This window comes from Ptychodera flava (assembly GCF_041260155.1).
Source record: "Ptychodera flava strain L36383 chromosome 3 unlocalized genomic scaffold, AS_Pfla_20210202 Scaffold_26__1_contigs__length_13983176_pilon, whole genome shotgun sequence".
NCBI classification, from domain to species: Eukaryota; Metazoa; Hemichordata; class Enteropneusta; family Ptychoderidae; genus Ptychodera; species Ptychodera flava.
In genome coordinates, this window is record NW_027248280.1 from 2,010,967 (window position 1) to 2,032,319 (window position 21,353).

Consider the following 21,353-nt stretch of genomic DNA (forward strand, 5'->3'; position numbering starts at 1 on the left):
GTGAGTATTCATAATTATATGAACATCTAAATTTTCATACTCTGTTCTGGCACTACATTTTAGCTTGTATTATTTGCATTAAAAGCTAAAACATATTCCCATCATATATTTTGATATTTTTGTATTGTATAGAAATATTTTAACATGTGCACGTATTCTATTATAAAATTCCTTTGTTTTAGAAACTATTATTTCATTGTATATGGATGATTTGTTGCTGCAAAGATGCGTAATGTTATCCCGCAATGACAGAAAAATATACGATAGTTAGAATCAAAGAGAGATACATCCAACGGCATTGTGCATCTTCATCATACAGGGATTGCCACATATAATCTGACTGCGTTTGCAAGCAAATTTGTAAGGCACTCAACTTTAGAAAAGCTCAGCCTTGACGACGTGCATGGCCTGATAACCTTTTCTTCAGACATGTCCTCTTAGCTGCTTTTCAATCAATTAATTTTGACTGAATGTGAATAGCAAGAGATATTGTGAGAATATGTCATTCATGTTTTGTGTTGACTTCTAATGGGCAAATAGTATTTACCGTCCCGACATACTCCTTTCAAACAGCGAAGAAATCGAGAGAAAGACATCATCAAGCTAGAGAAACAAGTAGAAGATGATTACAATGAAAGAAGCGAAGCTATTCTGACACAGGTAACACAGCTTCTCAAGACGCACGCTGGTCTGGCAAAAGAGCTGCAGGAGGTGAAAGCCAAGCGTGAAGAAGAGACCGCGAAGATGAAGGAAGAATTGAACATGAAAAAGAAACAAATACTCTAACTTTTATTGATTGTTAATTGCGCTTTTGTTGAGTTATCAAACATTTTAAATTTTCCAACAAAAGCGCCAAACGTAGTTGACAGCGAGAGAGAATATTGTACACAAGCGACTGGTTTGGAACATCAACTTACTGACAATTGTTACCGATTGGTACCAAGTCATTATTTTCAAAATAACATTAACAGCACGTAAATCATGTAAACGCATGTTGATGAGGCATCATTTCTTAACTTACCTAATTACAAGGCATAGAAAACAGTATCTATCGACATGAACGGTTATTCCTGAGTAATGCACCGTGCAGAAATTCTAAACGAGATAATATAAATATGAACGAAAGCCGTCCTCTAAGTCAATATGAACGAATATTACAGCTACAATTTCACAGCAAAATGCTCATGTAGAATAAACACTCCTAATGTAATTCATGTGTTACAATCCAACATCTAACCATATTATATATGCAAGTGTACCAGCCAAACAGAGTTACGTATTTCTGACCTGTGTTAAGATGTTACATCAAAGATCACCGTTTAAAAATGATTTTATCTTGTGTGTGTCTGTTGTTTGTATATTATGTGCATTCAGTAGGTTTCTTCATTTATATCACATTCCGTTTCTATATGACACTTCAAAAAACACTCGCTTTTCAAGGTTTTCACAAGATAGATAGATAGATAGATAGATAGATAGATAGATAGATAGATAGATAGATAGATAGATAGATAGATAGATAGATAGATAGATAGATAGATAGATAGATAGATGTACAGATGTCCTCGTGAGAAATTACAATACTGGATGCTATTCAAGCACAAATTATTTTTTGTGTTACTTAAGTGTTATGTATCTACCAATCATAAGACTTCTTTTACCCTTGGGATGATATTTCTCAGGTTAGAGTTGAGACGTATATCGTAATATGTTTTACTATTTATCGAGTTTCAACACCATCTAGTAGTACTCGAAAATTGCGCATGCTATTACATATACATTGCCTATGGTTTTACTAATGATTTGTATGCAATAAAAAGTGCGCAACGGGGAGAGAGAGAGAGAGAGAGAGAGAGAGAGAGAGAGAGAGAGAGAGAGAGAGAGAGAGAGAGAGAGAGAGAGAGACTTCTTAAAGTGGTAAAGGTTGTTATCATCTGAGCCGCTGCAGATTATACTGTTTGGGCTCAAAGGGCACGACTGACCTGGCAAGTCATTTGTGCTCGTATTGTGGCCCTTGCATGTCGATATTTCACGCTATGTTAGATAACCTACCTTAAGTAATCTGACCCCATCCGCCCAGACACTGTTAGCGACAAAGACTGGAAGGCTGCCAAACTATCACAAACGAAAATTGTTCCTTGGACTAAAGTAGTTGACCTTTGACTTTCCATTAGAAAATGTCTACTCGTTATCTCTGTAACATTGCGAGTAGTGAAGGACAAAGCTTATTACTGAATCTCGAACTTATGCCAATCCTCTCCTGTCTGTATGATATGATAAGCTTATTGCCCCAAAATTTGCCTCTCTAAATCTTCTAAAAACTTTAAAGTTTCATTAAATAAAAACTAGTCATGGTAAATATATCTAAGGCAATTTGTTACTTTGTTTGTTTGAAATGTTTTAAATATACGTGTGTATAAGAATCAATTACAACAATCGCACATACCCTTTTAATTTACTCGTTTACTTTCTCAGTGTTTCAGTGCCTCATAGGTTTTCACTTGATCAGCAAAAACCTTCTCAGTTATATTCCTGTCATAAATTCAATGTCATAAATGTCATCGTTGTGATATGTGTAGCATACTCTTGCTTGATGAGGGGTTCAATGCAGTTCATTCGGTGGACTCTGTCCCCACACACAGTAATGGAGATGTCCGATAATTCATTATGATTTATACCATCGGAGGTTCCTTAGCGAAGTCTATCATGTCTACCAAATGTTGACAAATTCATAGATTAGTTTCTAAAATTGTAATAAAAGGACTTTTTAAGGAAATCAGTCTTCTCAATTTTCATTTCGAATGATTTAGAAAAGTATGCTTGATTGACAGAGGAGATAGCATTTTTTTATTGTTTAAACAACATATGCCTTAGTAATGTAAACTCAATTTTGGGTACTGAGATTAAGATTATAACTGCATGATTGGTGAAATTGTGAACAAGGGGTTTAAATTCTTTCGTTATCACCCGAATAAAATCTTTATATACCATCCATTATAGAATTTAATCATTTCTCATTCGACTCCCTATAATCCTTACACACCCTTCGATAACCCCACTTGCTTCGAATGATATAGTTGAATGACCTGGGGTCAAACCCTTAATCAGGTCGAAATCGCGATGCAATGCAGTTGGTACTAATTTAACCCCAGCAGTACGCAAACAAAAGTACAAAGGTACATTTCAGAGATAAGATCATAACAAGTTATGGATTAGGTATTTCATTCACCGATTATGATGATGAAAGAAAATAGTTGACACATTGCTATGGATACGTTCACGCAGTAAAATATGTGGTGACGTACAGAATACCGACATCAAAACGGTAACTAAAAGTATGCCTGCCTTGGACAAAAAATTGGTTACCTGTGTAGTATGAGTGCTTTTCGTCATCGCTACAGAAGCAAGAGATATATCACAAACAAATGAAATGGAGGAAACCTTTCGACTTTGTCTGAAATCGATGGATAAGCAAAGAAAAGTGCATTTGACGGAATTTGATTTTGTGATGGCTGGAAGAGGTTAAAAGAGCTATCTGAATTTTACATCAAATTAAAGCGACTGCATATTCTATTACTGATAGCAACATAGATGTGTATCTGTCTCCAAAACTAAAAGAAATTGTGTCTCAGTAGTCAAAAACCACGCCAAGCAATACAAGCCGAAATATTTAAATAACACCTGATAACCCCAAAATAGTGGTTTGTTCGGGCAAATAGGTCATGCTCAAGCCACGCCCATTGATAACGTCCTGTATAACTCCACATTTTTATCTACAAAAGTCATCAACTCTAAAACAACGGTTTATACACACATGTAGATGGTTGGTCACTGACACTGAAACAGAGACAAGGTTCGGAAGTCCTCTGCAAAATGTTTATCTTCCAAATTTTATTGCAACTACTCGAATTTTAGTTCTTAACTATACTGCAAATCTGTAAAAAGTGCCGAGAAAGTCACGTAATAGACAAGCGAGTAAAATCTAAGAGAATAAAAATACGTGCTCGAATCGCATAAGCTGAGCACAGCTCACGGCAATTTATATATATTTTTCAACACTAATTATTCTGTATTTGACCATTTTATGAGTGAGGATGGAACGGATTTTAAACTAATGTACATGCGGCAAATGCAAACAGAAGAGCGTCATATATAAAGATCGAAAATAAAGACACTTTCGTTTTGCGTATGCAAGGTTTCAAGGTCAGTCAGTATGAGACATGTACAGCATACAAGTGTCTATCACTGATACGCTTTATCAAACACTTTGCAACTAATGACCATAGCATGGGATATCGTACGATTAGATAAAGCTCAGAGTAGAATTCGCTCTGTAGGGACCCCGGAGTGCCGGACTGGAACACGCGTAGGACGTGTTCATGTAAGCAAGAGAACTCCCGACTCTATCGTAACTATTGCTTTGTCACGACATCCGGCAACATATCAGTTATAGAAGTAAAAGATGGCAAATGTTACAGAATTTAGATTTCCGTAGACTTGGTCGTGTGACAATCACATGCATTTTAAATTATATGGAAGGTGGCCTATCTTAAGCCATCCGCCTATCAATCTATCAGTCCGTCATTACATTCGCCTATCCCGCCCTCCAACCTCTCTCTCTCTCTCTCTCTCTCTCTTCTCTCTCTCTCTCTCTCTCTCTCTCTCTCTCTCTCCTCTCTCTCTCTCTCTCTCTCTCCTCTCTCTCTCTCTCTCTCTCTCTCTCTCTCGCATTTCATCGTTTCAATTACATGCCATATGGTCGCACAGTATGATTAATTCATTTACATATTCCAAGTTGGACTTAGTATAGTTAATTGCACGAGTAGGTGTGCTGTTACAGTTGTAATCACCACACTTATGGTCAGGAACTTGTAAACATCACGAGGCCGAAGGCCGAGTGATGTTTACAAGTTCCTGACCATAAGTGTGGTGATTACAACTGTAATAGCTCACCTACGAGGTGCGATTAACGACTTATACCACGAAAACAGGCCAATCTTCTCTAAAATTTGAAAATTACTGTCAATAAATCGTCTACTTTTGATTTGAATACCCACAATGGAATGGAGTGACCCATTGTACGTCGAAAGGTTCACAGAGGTCATTATGCACCTGGCATGCGAGTTTGGGAGAATGACCTATCTCAGACAAGTAGGACAAGAGGTCTGGTCAACTGCAAATCTGCATTTGAATAAGGGCTACAGAGTGGTATAATGCACCTGTGTAGAAGGAAACTGTTTTAGTCTGATTGGTTAAATAAAATGGCTTGCCTTACTCTATCTTGTTGGCTATTGGCTAGCGAGAAGGAATTCAATCTGTAGATGCATGTGATTGCCTCGTGGATGCATCAGGCTTTCAATACCATTTTCGTGTTTTCGACTGGTCAAGATGGACCTTGTCAACTTGTCTGATCTGATGACCCAAGAGACTTCCTAGAGTTCCATGGACGGCCATGTAAAAACAACCAAAGTGGATTTTACACGGGCAAACTGCCCTATAAGAGCAGCCGCTACTACGGAGCGCATAAAATCCACGATGTGTACTTCAACTTATAAAAAAGTACTTGGCAATGATAACACCGGACGGGATTGTACTATCGATGACCCTTGCCAAGGGATAATCAAGTTCTCCTGCCAGAAAATATACGTCTTTACACAAAGCAAATGTGCAAGATGGCTTGGCCAGACTGCCAGCACACTGGATATTCTGGCAAGGTAATTTATTCTTTTACTAAAATATTTATACACAAAACGAATTCTGTAAAGTTATAAAATTAAATTCATTGACCATAACAATTTGTTGTGTGTGCGGCAGTATCACAGAATTTCTTTCGACTATTCCACAAACGTTACAAAAAGGCTGTACTTATTTCCATGCTATTCGTGACATATGTTTTGTGTTTGATAATTTCAGGTGAATGCAGCAACATCTTTATACCATCAGGGATTCGATGAGCAGCTTATCAAAGAACAAACAGGTCACAGATCAGATGACGGTTTACGCGCCTCAAATGTATGTCTACTGCACAACAAAAGAATGTGTCGAATATATTACTACCACCTCCATATACTAGTGTTAAATCAGAGGAATCTGTAAGTAAACCAGTTTCTCAAGTTACGACAAAACAATGTAACAAAACAGACAAGATTGGTCCAACCCAAGAAGACGCCGAATCTAAAGATGGACAGTCTTCATCAACAAATCATGTTGCTTACATTGAGCAAAGTTAAAATTGAATTATAAAATGTGATGCTATAACATATCAGTTGAACAAATTGTCTTCATTTTGTTTTTGAATGTGTGTGAATGCTTTAGACATCTCGGCTTGACCTATTGTTCTCTTGCAAATTAGTAATCAGTCATACTTTTTTTCATATTTAAATAAGTAATCACTACACTTTTATTGATATGATAATGATTTTCTTTCATTAAAGTGTGGTGATTACTTATTTACATATGAATAAAAGTATGACTGATTACTTATTTTGCATAAGAACAATAGGTGTCAGTCATGTTTTCAGGAATAAATGGATGGCAAGAACAATAGGTCACATGACCTGGAGTGGTATAAATTGAATAACTTATGACAGTTGCATCCAAAAATGTACTGTTAAGTATGCAGGTACGCCTCCCCCCTATTCACTCGGTTTTTTCTATTATCTAGAGGTCGTCGGGAGCGTCAATTGTGCCGTGCACTCGTAATTTGTTTCGTGTGCAAAGAAATCTTTACCAGGTATTTCAAAACTACCAGTAAAGACATGTAAAACCTAACTAATTTCAATGGAATTAAGAGCAAAATGATCAATTTTAACGGCAGTCGAGAGAATTCCTGTAGCTAAACAATATTTCGGAAGAAGGGTTTTAATTTTTTTCACATACTTTCACAGGGAAACTTTGATGAGCAAGAACAATATGAAAAGACACCATGACAGAGTTTCAAAAATTGGCAAATAATTGCTCATTTGCATATTTAATGAACTTGTGTTAATAGTGACATAACTCTGAAATTCGTGCACCGAACTTGATGATACGTGCACCAAATATTGATCTGATATATATCGAATTACACTAAGAAACATTGGGCAGTATCAAGTTAATATCATTTGCATATTTTATGAAGTTTTATAATTAGTCATATAACTCCGATATAACTGCACCAAATTTGATGAATTCTGCTGCAGATACCGATCTGACTGATATCTAACTGTGGTGTAAAGCACTTAGAAGTGTCAAGTTAATTAAGGATTCATTTGCATATTTAATGAACTTTGTAATTAGTAATATTACTCTAAAAATTACAGCATTAAATTTAAAGAACGTGCTACAAATGCTACTCTGTTAGATATATAATTGTCCCATGAAGCATTAAGCAGTGTCAAGTTAAGAAACAGCTTATTTGCATATTCCATAAAGTTTTGTAATTTGTGATTTAACTCTGAGAGTACTGTGCGAAAGTTGATGAAACCTGCTACATATAGTATTATAACAGATATCTGATTGTTTTGTGAAACTTACTACTATACCCATTCAGTTCACATCTGGTTTTTTAAGGAGAGAAACGTTTCCATAATTTTATGCACACAGGATCTTTCTGTCCACAATCTACAGTTTCAATTATTGCGTTTACACGTGACGTTTGTAGACAAAATGCGAATGGTAATCCCACTGTGTTATCCGGATAACTATGTATGGAAAAGTAGTGAAGGCGTCCTGGAGCAAAAAAGCAAACATCGAGGGAAACTTGTGGTGTGTGAAGACGCCATAGAATTCTTGCGTTCCATCGAGGGTCCAATCTGTCCCGTCGCTGTCACTGGTCCCGCTAGATGTGGAAAATCATACATAGCAAGTCAGCTTATCGAACCAAGGCCACAAGATTGTGTCTTCAAAACATCACATACACAAAAACCAGAGACGATCGGTCAGTATACGTTTACCTTTCCGGAATGAATTATAACTATGTGGAAACGTGAAGAGCAAATGAACGTCCGCACATATGTACGCTTTTACATCGCACGCGCGTATGTGTGCGTGCATATGTATGTATGTATGTATGTATGTATGTATGTATGTATGTATGTATGTATGTATGTATGTATGTATGTATGTATGTATGTATGTATGTATGTGTGTGTGTGTGTGTGTGTGTGTGTGTGTGTGTGTGTGTGTGTGTGTGTGTGTGTGTGTGTGTGTGTGTGTGTGTGTGTGTGTGTGTGTGTGTGTGTGTGTGTGTGTGTGTGTGTGTGTGTGTGTGTGTGTGTGTGTGTGTGTGTGTGTGTGTGTGTGTGTGTATGTATGTATGTATGTATGTATGTATGTATGTATGTATGTATGTATGTATGTATGTATGTATGTATGTATGTATGTATGTATGTATGTATGTATGTATGTATGTATGTATGTATGTATGTATGTATGTATGTATGTATGTATGTATGTATGTATGTATGTATGTACATACATACATACATACATGCATCATGCATGCATGCATGCATGCATGCATGCATGCATGCATGCATGCATGCATGTATGTATGTATGTATGTATGTACGTACGTACGTACGTACGTACGTACGTACGTACGTACGTACGTACGTACGTATGTATGTATGTATGTATGTATCTATGTATCTATGTATCTATGTATGTATGTATCTATGTATCTATGTATCTATGTATGTATGTATGTATCTATGTATGTATGTATGTATGTATGTATGTATGTATGTATGTATGTATGTATGTATGTATGTATGTATGTATGTATGTATGTATGTATGTATGTATGTATGTATGTATGTATGCATGTATGCATGCATGCATGCATGCATGCATGTGTAGGCAATGATTCTGTCATTTGAACTATTAATGACAATCATCACTTACTACTAGGAATATGGATAAGCACTGAGGTATCCAAGAAGACGAAAAACCAGACAGAGATGTCTGTTGTGACAATGGACACTGAAGGACTCGGTGCTTACAATGCCTACAACGATAATGATATGCAATTGTTTTTATTGGTAACATTGCTATCATCTGTATTGGTGTATAACACCAACGGAACTGTTACTGCTGAAGATATGAAACAACTGAGGTTAGTTTTGTCTTTCATGGCAATATACTCATTTCAATAAATCGTGAAATAATTGATTTACTGCATCAACTATTTTGTTCTGCTTTGACCCATTTTTAAAAATTGTTTAGGGTTAAGGTGTCCCATTTCCTTTGCGTCTTTCACAAAATTTCACTCAGTTTATATTCTTGATTAATAATTTTTTAGGGTTAAGGTGTCACTTTTCCTTTGTGTCTTTCACAAAATTTCACTCAGTTTATATTCTTGATTACTCCGTGAATTCCGTGGAATATAATTCTTGTCCCTGATAATTTTAGGATTTTCCTTGTGCCGTCATTTAAATGAAAATAAATAAGACTGCAGAACTTGTTTCACAGTATTGAGGAACTTTATAATTGGAGAAAACAAGAAAGAACAACATGATGCATACATTTGACTTCAATGTTGTTGGGTTCTTTTTGGTAATAATGCCAAACTTTAGGAAAGAGTGAGGCGGTAAGATCGTGCACAGACTTGTTACTTTATTGTTTATTTGATTGTAGAGATAGGCCATGCGAAGAGGTACAATACTGACGTCAGTATTGTAATGAGTTACTGTTTAACATGTCTAAAGCCAAACGACAAAATCTAGTTAAGTACTCGATTCTGGGTTCATATTCAATTTTAAATTTGTAAAGATGTTAAACACGAAGGATGGTTAAACAATCGCATGACAAAGGGAACCCATTGCATTGCATAAAATACTTTCGATACGCACTATATACCAATGGAACCATGTAGATAGTTGATACTTGTGATGACGGGAGTTTTATTACCTTTATCTCTATAAGAAGACTAACTAAACATAGCCTTCAAAGTGGAACAAGCAGTTTTTAAAATATATAAATAGTCAATTTCAGCTAGCACTGAAGCGATAGAGGATGGTCGCTTTAAGAACAGGCAAAAAACTACTTCTGAAAATAATTCAAAAATATAAGCTAATAAGAACCTGGTTCTGATATTTATCTTATTTAAAAGAATTTTAGCTCATATAATCTCGCGCCAATGTTTATGCACTTCAAATATTAATCCTTCCTTGGAGGGAGATTGAAGTCGAAGGCAATTATTGTCTCATACCATTACCATCTTGCATGACTTCCAACGGAGTGAATTCTGATACCTTACTGCTGAGCTGAATATACTTTGTTGTCATACACAGTATACACGATTCATCTTTTTGTGTATTCTTGCTTTTTCATAAGCTTCATATATCCACGTTAATCCCAAAATGGATAATGACTGGCGTGCATGTCTACTGATTTCAGTTGGGTAAGCACTATTAGTGACATGATCCACGGCAAAAGGATGGGAAGACTTCGAAATGTCGAGAAGAAGACTTAATCAGGTTTTTCCCGAACTTCATGTGGCTTCTCCGAGATGTTACAAAGTCATTCACTTTGGAGAGAGATGGTGGAGAGAAGGAGGTAGCACTCAAAGACTACATTCTAGAGGAGGTGAGTGATAAATACTAAAACCATAAAGCAAATATTTCTTTTAAAATTAACTAACAATATCTTTCGAGGTTTGCACAATATTGGTCACTTTTGTGGAATGTGAATCATTCTGACGCTACAAGATTGTTCAATCAACAACTAATGGGAATATGCAACAAACTTGAAAGTACAGAGAACAGATGCACAGTAACACAAGTTATATTTAAATCATGAACAGGGATTGCAACGGACACGGCTACAGACGGAAAAGTCATCATCTTCTTTTAAGGAAGAATGCGCCTCGGGGACAGATATTTTGACTCTCAATCTTTTTCAATTCTTTTCTGATCTACGACTTATAGGGGATGATTTTGAAACCTTTGGATTAAGAAAAACTTTCATCGTCTTCTTGTTTTTAAAATCAAAATATGCATTTTTCTCCATAGCATTGACACAGGGATGAGGCCATTTTGAATTTTACATATGGGTAAATTATGGGTAATCTGTTCTCTAGTACAAAAATTCCAATTTTTTATTCCTGATTCCGAGAGGGAATGGTCGAAAGATTCTTTGAGGAAAGTTTGAGCAAAGGTTTAAGTCTTTCACTTTCGAGGCGCACACTATATTAACTTTAATTTTATATCGCCATTCGTGAAGGTACTGAAATTAGAAGACGAGACGCCAGGGTCCGCCAAGGAGTGCGATAGATATCGCAGAGCAGTTTTAAAGTCCTTTCCCGTTTTCGACGCCGCAAAACTTCCAATGCCTGCAAGCGATACTGAGGTCCTTGCAAACATGGATAAGGGGGCCTATCGCAATCGCTTAAATCCTACATTTTTGTCTGAAGTCGATGATCTTGTTGGACGTTGTGGTAAACTTATGAAACCTAAAAAAGCTTGGCCCTACGATGGTAACATAAACGGTCCACGTGAGTACTACCTTTCTTTATGTTCAATGTGACCAAAGTAAATAAATACATCGATAATCCAATGTGTATGTTATCTTTGTATCTACAATTGCACTAGTTAGAAGTACCGGGGGGGGGGGGGGGAATTTAAACTTCTCCTCACTGTCAACCTTTCCATTGATTTGTTTAGTTTAGTTTAGTTTCGTTTCGTTTAGTTTAGTTTAGTTTAGTTTAGTTTAGTTTAGTTTAGTTTAGTTTAGTTTAGTTTAGTTTAGTTTAGTTTTGTTTGTTTTGTTTTGTTTGTTTTGTTTTGTTTTGTTTTGTTTTGTTTTGTTTTGTTTTGTTTTGTTTTGTTTTGTTTTGTTTTGTTTTGTTTTGTTTTGTTTTATTTTGTTTTGGGGGGTTGACGTTGCATTCATCATGCAGTGTACACACAGCAAGGAATTAGCACGACAATGAGAAAAGGGTATATACGCCATGCCTAATCGAAAATAACATCGATCACGACTATAATTTGTATCAGTCACGTAAAAGTTGTCTGAAATTTCGCTGAAACTTTGTCTTTACACTACCGTCAACATTCAATTTACTTGTTCTGTTAGAATCCCTAAATATTATGCGTCTGCATACATAAAACTGTTTACACTTTTTCAGATAGAATGCCCCTCAAAATTAAACGCCAGCTACCTTAGAAATCTCACAAGTTTTTTTATATTTTTTTTCTTCCATATTCAGCATCGTGTTATTGTAGCATTATTGTAGAAATAGCTCTTCAATGTATTTTTTCATAAAAGATAGCGCGAGAAAATTTTTTCAACCTAGTACAGAGAAATAGTAAATGTGAGAGTATGAGAGTCATTTTGAAATTTTACAGTGGCCTCAAATACTCCTAGGTGAACTTACGGCAGGTAGAACTTACCGAAATGAAATTATTTGTCGCCTTCAGAATTCGCCGAATTACTCGAACAGTACGTCGCGGCATTTGCGTCCTCTGGTGGTGCGTTGCAGATTAATATAGTTAGTGACAAAGTAATGGAGAACCTGTTGGGTGAAGTGCAAAAGAAAGCCTTAGCTGTATACAAAACCAACATGGCAGCGTTCGCTGCGTCAGCTCTTCCCTGTGACACACACGAAGTCATCAACGCCCACGACAAATATTATTTGAAGGCGATGAGGATGTTTGAACAGAATTCGAAGGACATTAATGATGCCAAACGCCTACACTCCTACAGAAAGTCACTTAAGGTATGGATCATGAAGAAGCAAATAAAGTTAAGTTCAAGAGCAGCTAGTAATTTTTTCCCTCATGAAATGTCTTGTGCAGTGTCGGGAAAGATTTCCAAAAGATTTAAAAACATGATAACTAGTCATCTGGTCGTAAACAATATTGTTGAAAAAACAGTGATGACAGACCTAGTCAACGATTTATATACTTTTTGTGTTAAATTTCCCAATCTTTGCTCCGACAGGTTAGTGTATATAAAATTTTACAAGCGTTGACTGTACAAGAAAAGACCGCTACAATACATATAATGACGCAATTCTCTCTCTCTCTCTCTCTCTCTCTTCTCTCCTCTCTCTCTCTCTCTCTCTTCTCTCTCTCTTCTCTCTCTCTCTCTCGTCTACCTCCTCCATCTCTCATCCTCTCTCTCTCTCTCTCTCTCTCTCTCTCTCTCTCTCTCTCTCTCTCTCTCCCCTCTCTCTCTCAGGACTCCATGGCTACATATGGCAAAGATGACAGCAGTGAATGCACTGGGGGATATCTTTACGTAATACTGCAGTCAAACAAGAAGAAATCGGAAGCATTTTGCAGATCGCTAGTGGAAAACTGGTAGACAAGGAATTGCGTCCCTTAAAAGACAGCAGTAAGAACGAAATTAATTTGAAAGTCAACGAGTTGGAGACATTGTACGGGGCAAAGGCTCGAGGGCCGTGTAAATGGGATATATACAAAGCCGATTTGGCAACGGTAAGTACGTGAAGTGATAATTATGGAATGCTGCATCGGAACCCCAGCAATGCAGACATATATGCACTTGCTTCATGTTAGTGTTAGTCATACTCGCTAACTCTAAAGAGCAGTTTTTGTAGTACAATAAAAGCATGGTCCTAAACAAGTACCTTCTTTGACAAATGTTCTGGAATACATACAAATTTATCTTTGTAAATATCCAGACGTGGTATGCATGTTGAGGCTAATGTGTTAACGTAACTTACTAAATGATTTCATACTTAACTAGTTTTGATCTTTGTGAAATTATTATGTTCTGGCACTCTTTTTTATTATGGATGAGCCTCTATAAATGCAACAAAAACATATAATATTCTATCCTTCTGACAGGAAATAGATACAATTTTGTCGACGTTCAAGGACAGAAAGAAGGAGGAACAGGAACATTAAAGGTGCAGGGATACACCATATTTTGGCTTTTCTTAACGACAATTCAATTCCTTTTCGTCCAGTGGAGCATCGTCATAGTAAGATGAACTAACAATGCAGTCAATATGAAAGAAACAGTAAAAATACAGAAGAAACATGAGAAAAATAAACATCATTATGATAGTAAGACGACTCATTAATATACCTGACTTCCAGTATTCAGCTTGTACGATTTTGTAAATGTTCTATATTGCTCTATTGCACATTTGCTGCCGTGCCTCGTAAATACATACATTAATCTTTTACAGGAAAGGAAAAGAAAGAGAAGAGATGCGAACAATGAATTTAAAGGAAGGTGAAACTTTGGTAAGTGTTACAAAATTACACAGAGATTTTATAACTATTATTACAGCTTTGGTCGTTAGCACAAAGATCTGCAAATTGTTTTCCCTTTTCTTTCTCACACTCTCATGTTCTAATCTAGAATTGCGGCATCTGTTACTGTAGGGATGCTCTGTGACGTTGTGCAATATCATACAGGTATTTGACAGCTAGAAAATAGAACGGAACTAAAATAATCTGTACAATGTCCGATACAGGCAATTGGAAATGCAACGAAACCATACGCGTATTGATTCCTGAATGTATTTCGAAAGCAACGTTTAAAATCACTTATATTTCAAGTCAGCAAAACGGTCGAATGATCATGCCTTCCCTATCTCTTTTACTATACATATTCTCTCAAATTAGTTTGCAAAGCACCGCATTTAGTTGACATAAACCTTTCGACAATACACGCACCATTAACTTTCCTGGCATCTTCTCTAAAAACAGCGAAAGAATCTGGAAGAAGATGTCACCAAACAAGAGAAGCAAGTAGTAGATGACTGCAATGAAGCATGTGAGGCCATCCTGACCCAGATAAATCAGCTTCGCAAGACGCACGATACTCTCGTTAAAGAGCTAGAAGGCATTAGGAACAAGCTTGACGAAGAGACAAAGAGGGCGCTAGAGGAATTAAACAGGCAAAAGGAGACACAGAAAAGCTCAATTTAGTTGACAACACCGGACCGCTTCTCGGTTCAACGAAAGAGTGAAAAGGATTTGAAAATGTGTTAAATGAATGTAAGGTGACACATTACGTCAGGGCAGTTAGTTTAAACGTCATTGTGGTTGTATCCAGGTAAAGTTTCTGAAACTCGGTTTCCATCGTTCAATGTGTGATATTATATACTATTTTCAATCTCACTATAGCAAATTTATGATAATTCACTTTGGTTTATGTTTATGTGTCATTTCTCTTCTTAGATAATTACTAGGAATAACGACGATATTTAATGACAACAGAAGAAGATAATTCTACTAAATTACATATACACAAAACTTCTCCAGCTTTCTCTAAATCAGGTTTGAGATATTCATTGTAATTTTTTTTATAATTTTTCCATTAATACAGTTATTTCAACTCTTCCTGAGCAAAGTACGCAATAGAATACGTGCATCAGCTGAAATTCAAGCTCCACTCTTTGCGGTTATTTCACTCTATACTCCATTCAATAAAACCTCTCCAGGGACAGTGCATGGTGACCTATATACAAAACTACCAGTCCTGTAATTTTTTACTTATTTTCCTTTCGTAAGAATGCCACCTGTTTTGTTCACTATCAACTTTCAATAATGTCAACTTTTCAAAATACGATGATGATGATGTTGTTGTTGTTGATGATGATGATGATGATGATGATGATGATGATGATGATGATGATGATAGCGATGAATAAACATAAAGTAAGTTAAGAGAGAACAATAGTAATGAAGTTAACGTGGCCTATTTATCGTCAATCCTACATCTAAACTTTTCCACACCACATTAACAGAGTTATATCTTTTTTGGATTCGTGTTTTACATTTTGAACCTTAGTTGCTGAATTAGTTGCTCTTTGTTCATAATATTCATTATACGAACTTGTAATTCTTCATATGTACCAATATATTACTGTTTTTAGCTTATGTCTAACTAACTACTACTGTTATGGTTTTATTCTTATTGAAATAAATTGCTCTGATATGATTTTACCTTAATACATTGTTATTTTCGTGTAAAACACAGTGGCTTTAAGACGTCAGGCTTTCTATTCACCACCTTCATGCGAAATTCTAATGAAAATATTTCACTTCATGATTTAATTTTAAAATCAATAAATGTCTACTCACATAGATACATTGTACATTTCTTTCTGTGGATGAGACATTTTGCTGCACGATAACTTCCTTGAGGTTAAGGTGGTCTCTACTTGAAACCACATAAACTGTTTCGCAAGTGTCTCCGAGTAACAGTCTGACTTGTGATATCCGTCAACCGTAAGATATCGGAATATTTCAGCATTGAGAATAAATATCATTCATAAGCTTAATGAATTTGAATGTATGGAAATCCCCAGTCCATTTATCTTCGTTTTTTTAAAGGAATGTATGGAATAAGAGCGCAACTGAGAGAGAGAGAGAGAGAGAGAGAGAGAGAGAGAGAGAGAGAGAGAGAGAGAGAGGAGAGAGAGAGAGAGAGAGAGAGAGAGAGAGAGAGAGAGAGAGAGGGGGGGGGCCAGAGAGGACAACAACATGCGAGGGCAGACAAAATCTACTTTAGCTATTGAGTAAAAGGTATCTCTAGCAAAGATAACGAAATAGCTTGTGCATAACTTATTTTTCAATCAGATATTATTTTTATCTTTGCTCACAACGTTAGAGCTACAAGCGGGCAATGCGCACTTAGCCTGCATCGCTCGCTCCCTCAGGCTGTTTATATACCTAGCGATTTGACCTTTGTGAATAAGTGGTAGAATCATATTAGGGCAAATTGTAATCGCTCTTACAGAGTTGATGTTAGATCATTTATATTAGTTTTTAAATCCCCGAACGTTAAGTGGCACTTTGTCACCTCAATATGCAAACGAAGAAGAAATTATACTTTTTGGCATTTTATTTTATGAGATTACTCGATGTTCTTCATCAACCTAGATAAGATTCAACATCTATTCCAATCTCTAGAAGACTCTACGGTAATTGTAGAAGAGTACTCAAGTGTTGTTCATAAATTATGACCATATGCGTGGAAAGGATCTGTACGTTATAGACGCAATTGGCTACGCACGGATCACAAGTCCGTACTCGACCGTACTCTGTGCATAGCTCTATAAGCTTAATTTAGAAAGCGTTAAATTCTAAATATTGAAAGAAATCCATTTTCAGTAAATATGAAAAGCTGGCGATCGATTCATGCAATGAATGCAAGTAAAATTGCTGTTTCATATTGCTAAAATATAAGGTAAACGGTCATGCTCACTCAAAGCTACATATATTGCCAGACGGTATAATTACACGTGACCTAGGCTAAGCTCAATGAACGACATTCTGCATACCCGCGTTTATCTTCCGACAAAGAATATAAAGTTTGATACACACAGAGTGTTAAGAATTCGTACGGGCTGTTGGTCACACAGAATAAAGTTCTAAATGCTCTGAACTATATATGTTTACTTGAATGCGAACCAAGTGGCTATAAATAATTGTTTACAAGTCATGAGTATGTGACCTCCTGTGAACTCTGCTCTGACAAAGAACACGCTTGGCGGTTTTAAATGCACCTGGCTATCAGCCGCCTCTTTCTATCGACTTAGCATAGTTGACGCTGGGTGACCTTCCGGCGTGACCTAAATGGCCCCTTTTCATAAGGTGCAGACTATATTAATATGCAAATTGGTTCTACGAATCAGACGTCACAGGATATGTATGGTTACTGTGCATTTTCATTTAATCACCGGAAGATTCCTGTGTAGCTTAGCACAAAAAAACATACTCAATAAATTGACAAATCTGCCACAAGTTGCCTCATCTAGGCAATTTTTGATTATGCGCTGGATACGAAGAGTATCAAACTTTATGATGAGCTCTTATTTCCATACCCTATCAAATAATTGTACACAACAACTTGAAAACATGCACAGGAGACCGTGCACGTCGACCAAGTGATGTTGAATTTATATATTCCGTCTTTTCCGAGAAGCACCGGTCGAATGGAGCTTAAGCCAACAAAGACAGATTGCCCATATGGTGATTATGTCAGTAGATTCATGAATTGACATTTATACTATGGAAAATGTAGTACTTGCGGGCTGGTTTCTGTTTCCTTAGCTTGATATGAAAACGTCTGCCTCTAATTGTTTTTCTTGAAAGCTTCCCATTCCTTCATTTTCCCAGTGTTACATCGACCTTCAGCCATTTTACCTATACACACATTTGCCTCGGCCGATTCTCAAACAAACACCGCCGGCACGCCCACTAACCACACGGTTCTTTCACGTCGATATCGCCGACGGTGATCAGCATCTCTCTATGAATTGGTTGTATAACGTGGATGTCTAAAAGCTATTGATGGAGTTCTTGAGAATTTCGGTAAGGTAACCCCTCTAATGAATCGTAGGATCTCCTACTACTGTTTCCTCCCAGATCTCAATATAGTTCTAAAACGATGTACGTTCGACAGGATGCAAAGTGTTCCCGCTGTCAATGGGTAATTTTGACCTGTCACGAAGAGCAGTGTAGTATAGAGCGTACACGCTACAGATATCACATGCATATTTCCGTATTTCATAGCATATTCTCCAAAGCCGGAACAATTGCTTGTGATGACCACTGAACGGTCATCTTTCAAACAAACCAGATGTTTTATAATGTATCCAAAATACAGAGCACGGCTGTTGGTACAAAGAATGTAAAATCCATGATGTTACACCATTTTCACTTTGTTGTTGAGGTAGAATGCGCTTCTGAGACAGATGTTAGGACTGTCAATTATTTTACAAATACCATTCTCGCCTATCACTTGTGGGGGCCTATTTTAAAGTTCTGGGAGTAAGGAAGGGTTTCACCATCACAGTATTGTGAAAATCGAAAATTGTATTTTTCCGAACATAGTAAATACAAGGATGACGGCCATTTTGATTTTCAAATATCGGTAAACATTGAGTAATGTTTCTCTAACTAATACTAAATTTGCACGGTGAGTCATCTAATTTTTATTCCATTTGATTTAGTGAGACTGTGATTGAAAGTTTCCGTAAGTACAATTGAGGGAAGTGTTGAAGTCTTTCAGCTTGGAAGCGCGTACTACCTTAATGCAAACATGTAAAGGTGAGTCACGCACTGCGCGTTAAGTTGTCTCGTCTGGTACACTAACTAGGTGCAGGTCAGAATGTCATGATGCAGATCGGTGTTCACCTAGCGTGGCCTCACCACCATTTTCGTTCCTCTCAGATTTTTTGGTTGCTAGCTCGCCCTCATATAGTAGATGTTACTCTAAGCTGGTATTCATCCAATTATGACCTGGGAGGCAGCATGTGTAGATCAAATTCTATGTTCTCATATGGTTTGCCCTTGTCATCTGCGTCGGGGCGAACACGGAGTAAAAATAGAATCCATCCCCATTGCAAACAGGTAATCCTGGTTTCTTAGTTGCGTCAGCTCGCCAATATGTCACAGCTGTATTATACAGTTAATATTAAAGACACATGAGAAAGATATGGCTGTCACGAACACAGTAACATGCACATGTATATGTCACACTTTATTACTTTGTATTGGAGAAAAGCATCATGGCCTTCGAATGCGAAATACGTTCGAGTTCGAAATATTTGAAATTTCACTGTTATGTTAAGATTTGCTCCAAGTCCATGGGCATGTAAGTATAAACACATATAATAAATTGAAGGACTAAAAATCAGCAGACCGTCTCGGCGTAGTGGTAGATAGGCTGTTGCGTACATCCTGGGGTGCGTGAATTAGCCCACAGCTTGGCCAGCCATTAACAGCTACCGAGAAAAAAAAACCCAGGGGGTCAGTCTATGTTATTTTAAAATCATGGCAAAATCGTACATGATTGACAGAACAGCCAGCGAGACACAAATGCACATAGCCGTCGACTGGTCTCGAAAAATGCCCCACAAATCGGGAAGACCCGAAGGGAGGTGGCACCAGTCGGTTTTACTACTGTTATCTAATAAGTCAATAATACACGTACAATATGAGTTTCCCGGTGTTATTTATCCACCTATTTGCGAGTCACGCTGTCACGTAAATATACGAAAAACTGGCTGCTTTCTGATACACTAGCAACATAAGAGAAGAATGCCAAATCGAAAACAATTAAGCTGCCTTCAAAATGTAGGAGTCAATAAAAATACTATATTCTCTTGGCAACTCATGTCGCTTCCAAAAAGAGTGAATGTAATCGTTTGGAGGTACCCGTGTCTATCTCAATATAGAAATTTTCCAATTACACATTCTTGCAATGCAAATGTGACTACAAATCATGATGCGACGTCGCTGTGATAAAGAGGCAAATGTATAAACGCCCGTTTGATAATTATCCTAATTTACTGCAGAGGGACATTCATTATGCGATCAGAAGCTTGATGTTTTCTGAAAATGCAGAGCCATGATGTTATTTTTAGCAGCAAAGTCCATTGCTACGTTGCAACGAACACTGTAACTGTGTTGTAAAAATGTCATGACTAGCATGATCGAGAAGTGTCAATATGGATGACATTAAAAACGGAGAAGGAGCGGGTATGTCTACATTGTAACATAAAGGTAGCTTTGAGACCTTCCTCATTAAATCAACAAGGCAAAAATCACTCATGTGTTCAACTGTAATTCGTGGTAATTCGGCCAATCGATATTTCAGTTTATTCATTTAAAATCGAAATTAGTAATTAGACTAATGATCGATTGTAAGCGTTTCGTTGTTGTGTAGATGAGGCGTTTTTCGGTCTGTTTCGAAATGGCCAACAGTGAAGTTCCTCGTCTGAATATATTTTTTCCTGGGATGGCATGAAATGTTGTGTTCAATCAGTGAGCGACTTGTACGAGAATGTCTCCAAGTTAGTCTTTGTATTTCAGAAGACGTCACTACGTGCTAGATGGTCCATGATGTGTGGGTGACACAAACTGAATATCCTCACGTAACTAGAAATGAATACAAGAACACAGGCTCACGCGTGGCTTCCTTCGGCCACGACTTTAAATACCAGATTACTCAAATCACAAAGTAAAAGTAAAGGTGTTTGTCGAATTGTGACAACATATGTATAGATAATGACATTCACATACACACATTTGAAATGAGGCTATCTCTGTAACAGGTGAGAGTACCAGGGGCTGAAAATGGCATAAGCTTTGAAACTGACAGCTGGTATTTTTCTTTCAAATCCAAGAGGGTCTGGCAATTTTTTCCGTCTTTAATCAGTACAATATCAGGCTGAGCGTTGTTCCTTTTACACTCCTATTGATTAAGCATATAGAAAACTGGTAATTTTAGCACATGTATGAAAAATTGCTATTACTGACATGCAAATTAGAACAATTATTATGTTCAGACATAAATGGCAATCTACCATGACGCTGTCTTGTTTATTCGTTGTATGGTGACCCATCTCTTTCAACACAAACACTCACTTCAAGGTT

At 37.0% G+C, this 21,353-nt stretch overlaps 1 protein-coding gene and 1 long non-coding RNA gene across 2 annotated transcripts in view; both read left to right on the forward strand.

Annotated features, from left to right (window-relative positions):
- The window catches only part of LOC139125685 (guanylate-binding protein 2-like), a 56,289-nt gene extending 41,226 nt beyond the window's left edge, over positions 1 to 15,063 (forward strand). The window contains exon 10 of the mRNA XM_070691786.1: positions 14,670 to 15,063. Coding sequence (XP_070547887.1) covers positions 14,670 to 14,891 — 222 coding nt within the window. The 3' untranslated portion in view covers positions 14,892 to 15,063. The remainder of the gene's footprint in view (positions 1 to 14,669) is intronic.
- On the forward strand, positions 12,533 to 14,002 carry LOC139125686 (uncharacterized). Its single transcript, XR_011550333.1, has 3 exons — positions 12,533 to 12,700; positions 13,165 to 13,424; positions 13,797 to 14,002. It is a non-coding gene; the product is annotated as an uncharacterized lncRNA (long non-coding RNA).
- Positions 15,064 to 21,353: the final 6,290 nt, after the last annotated feature.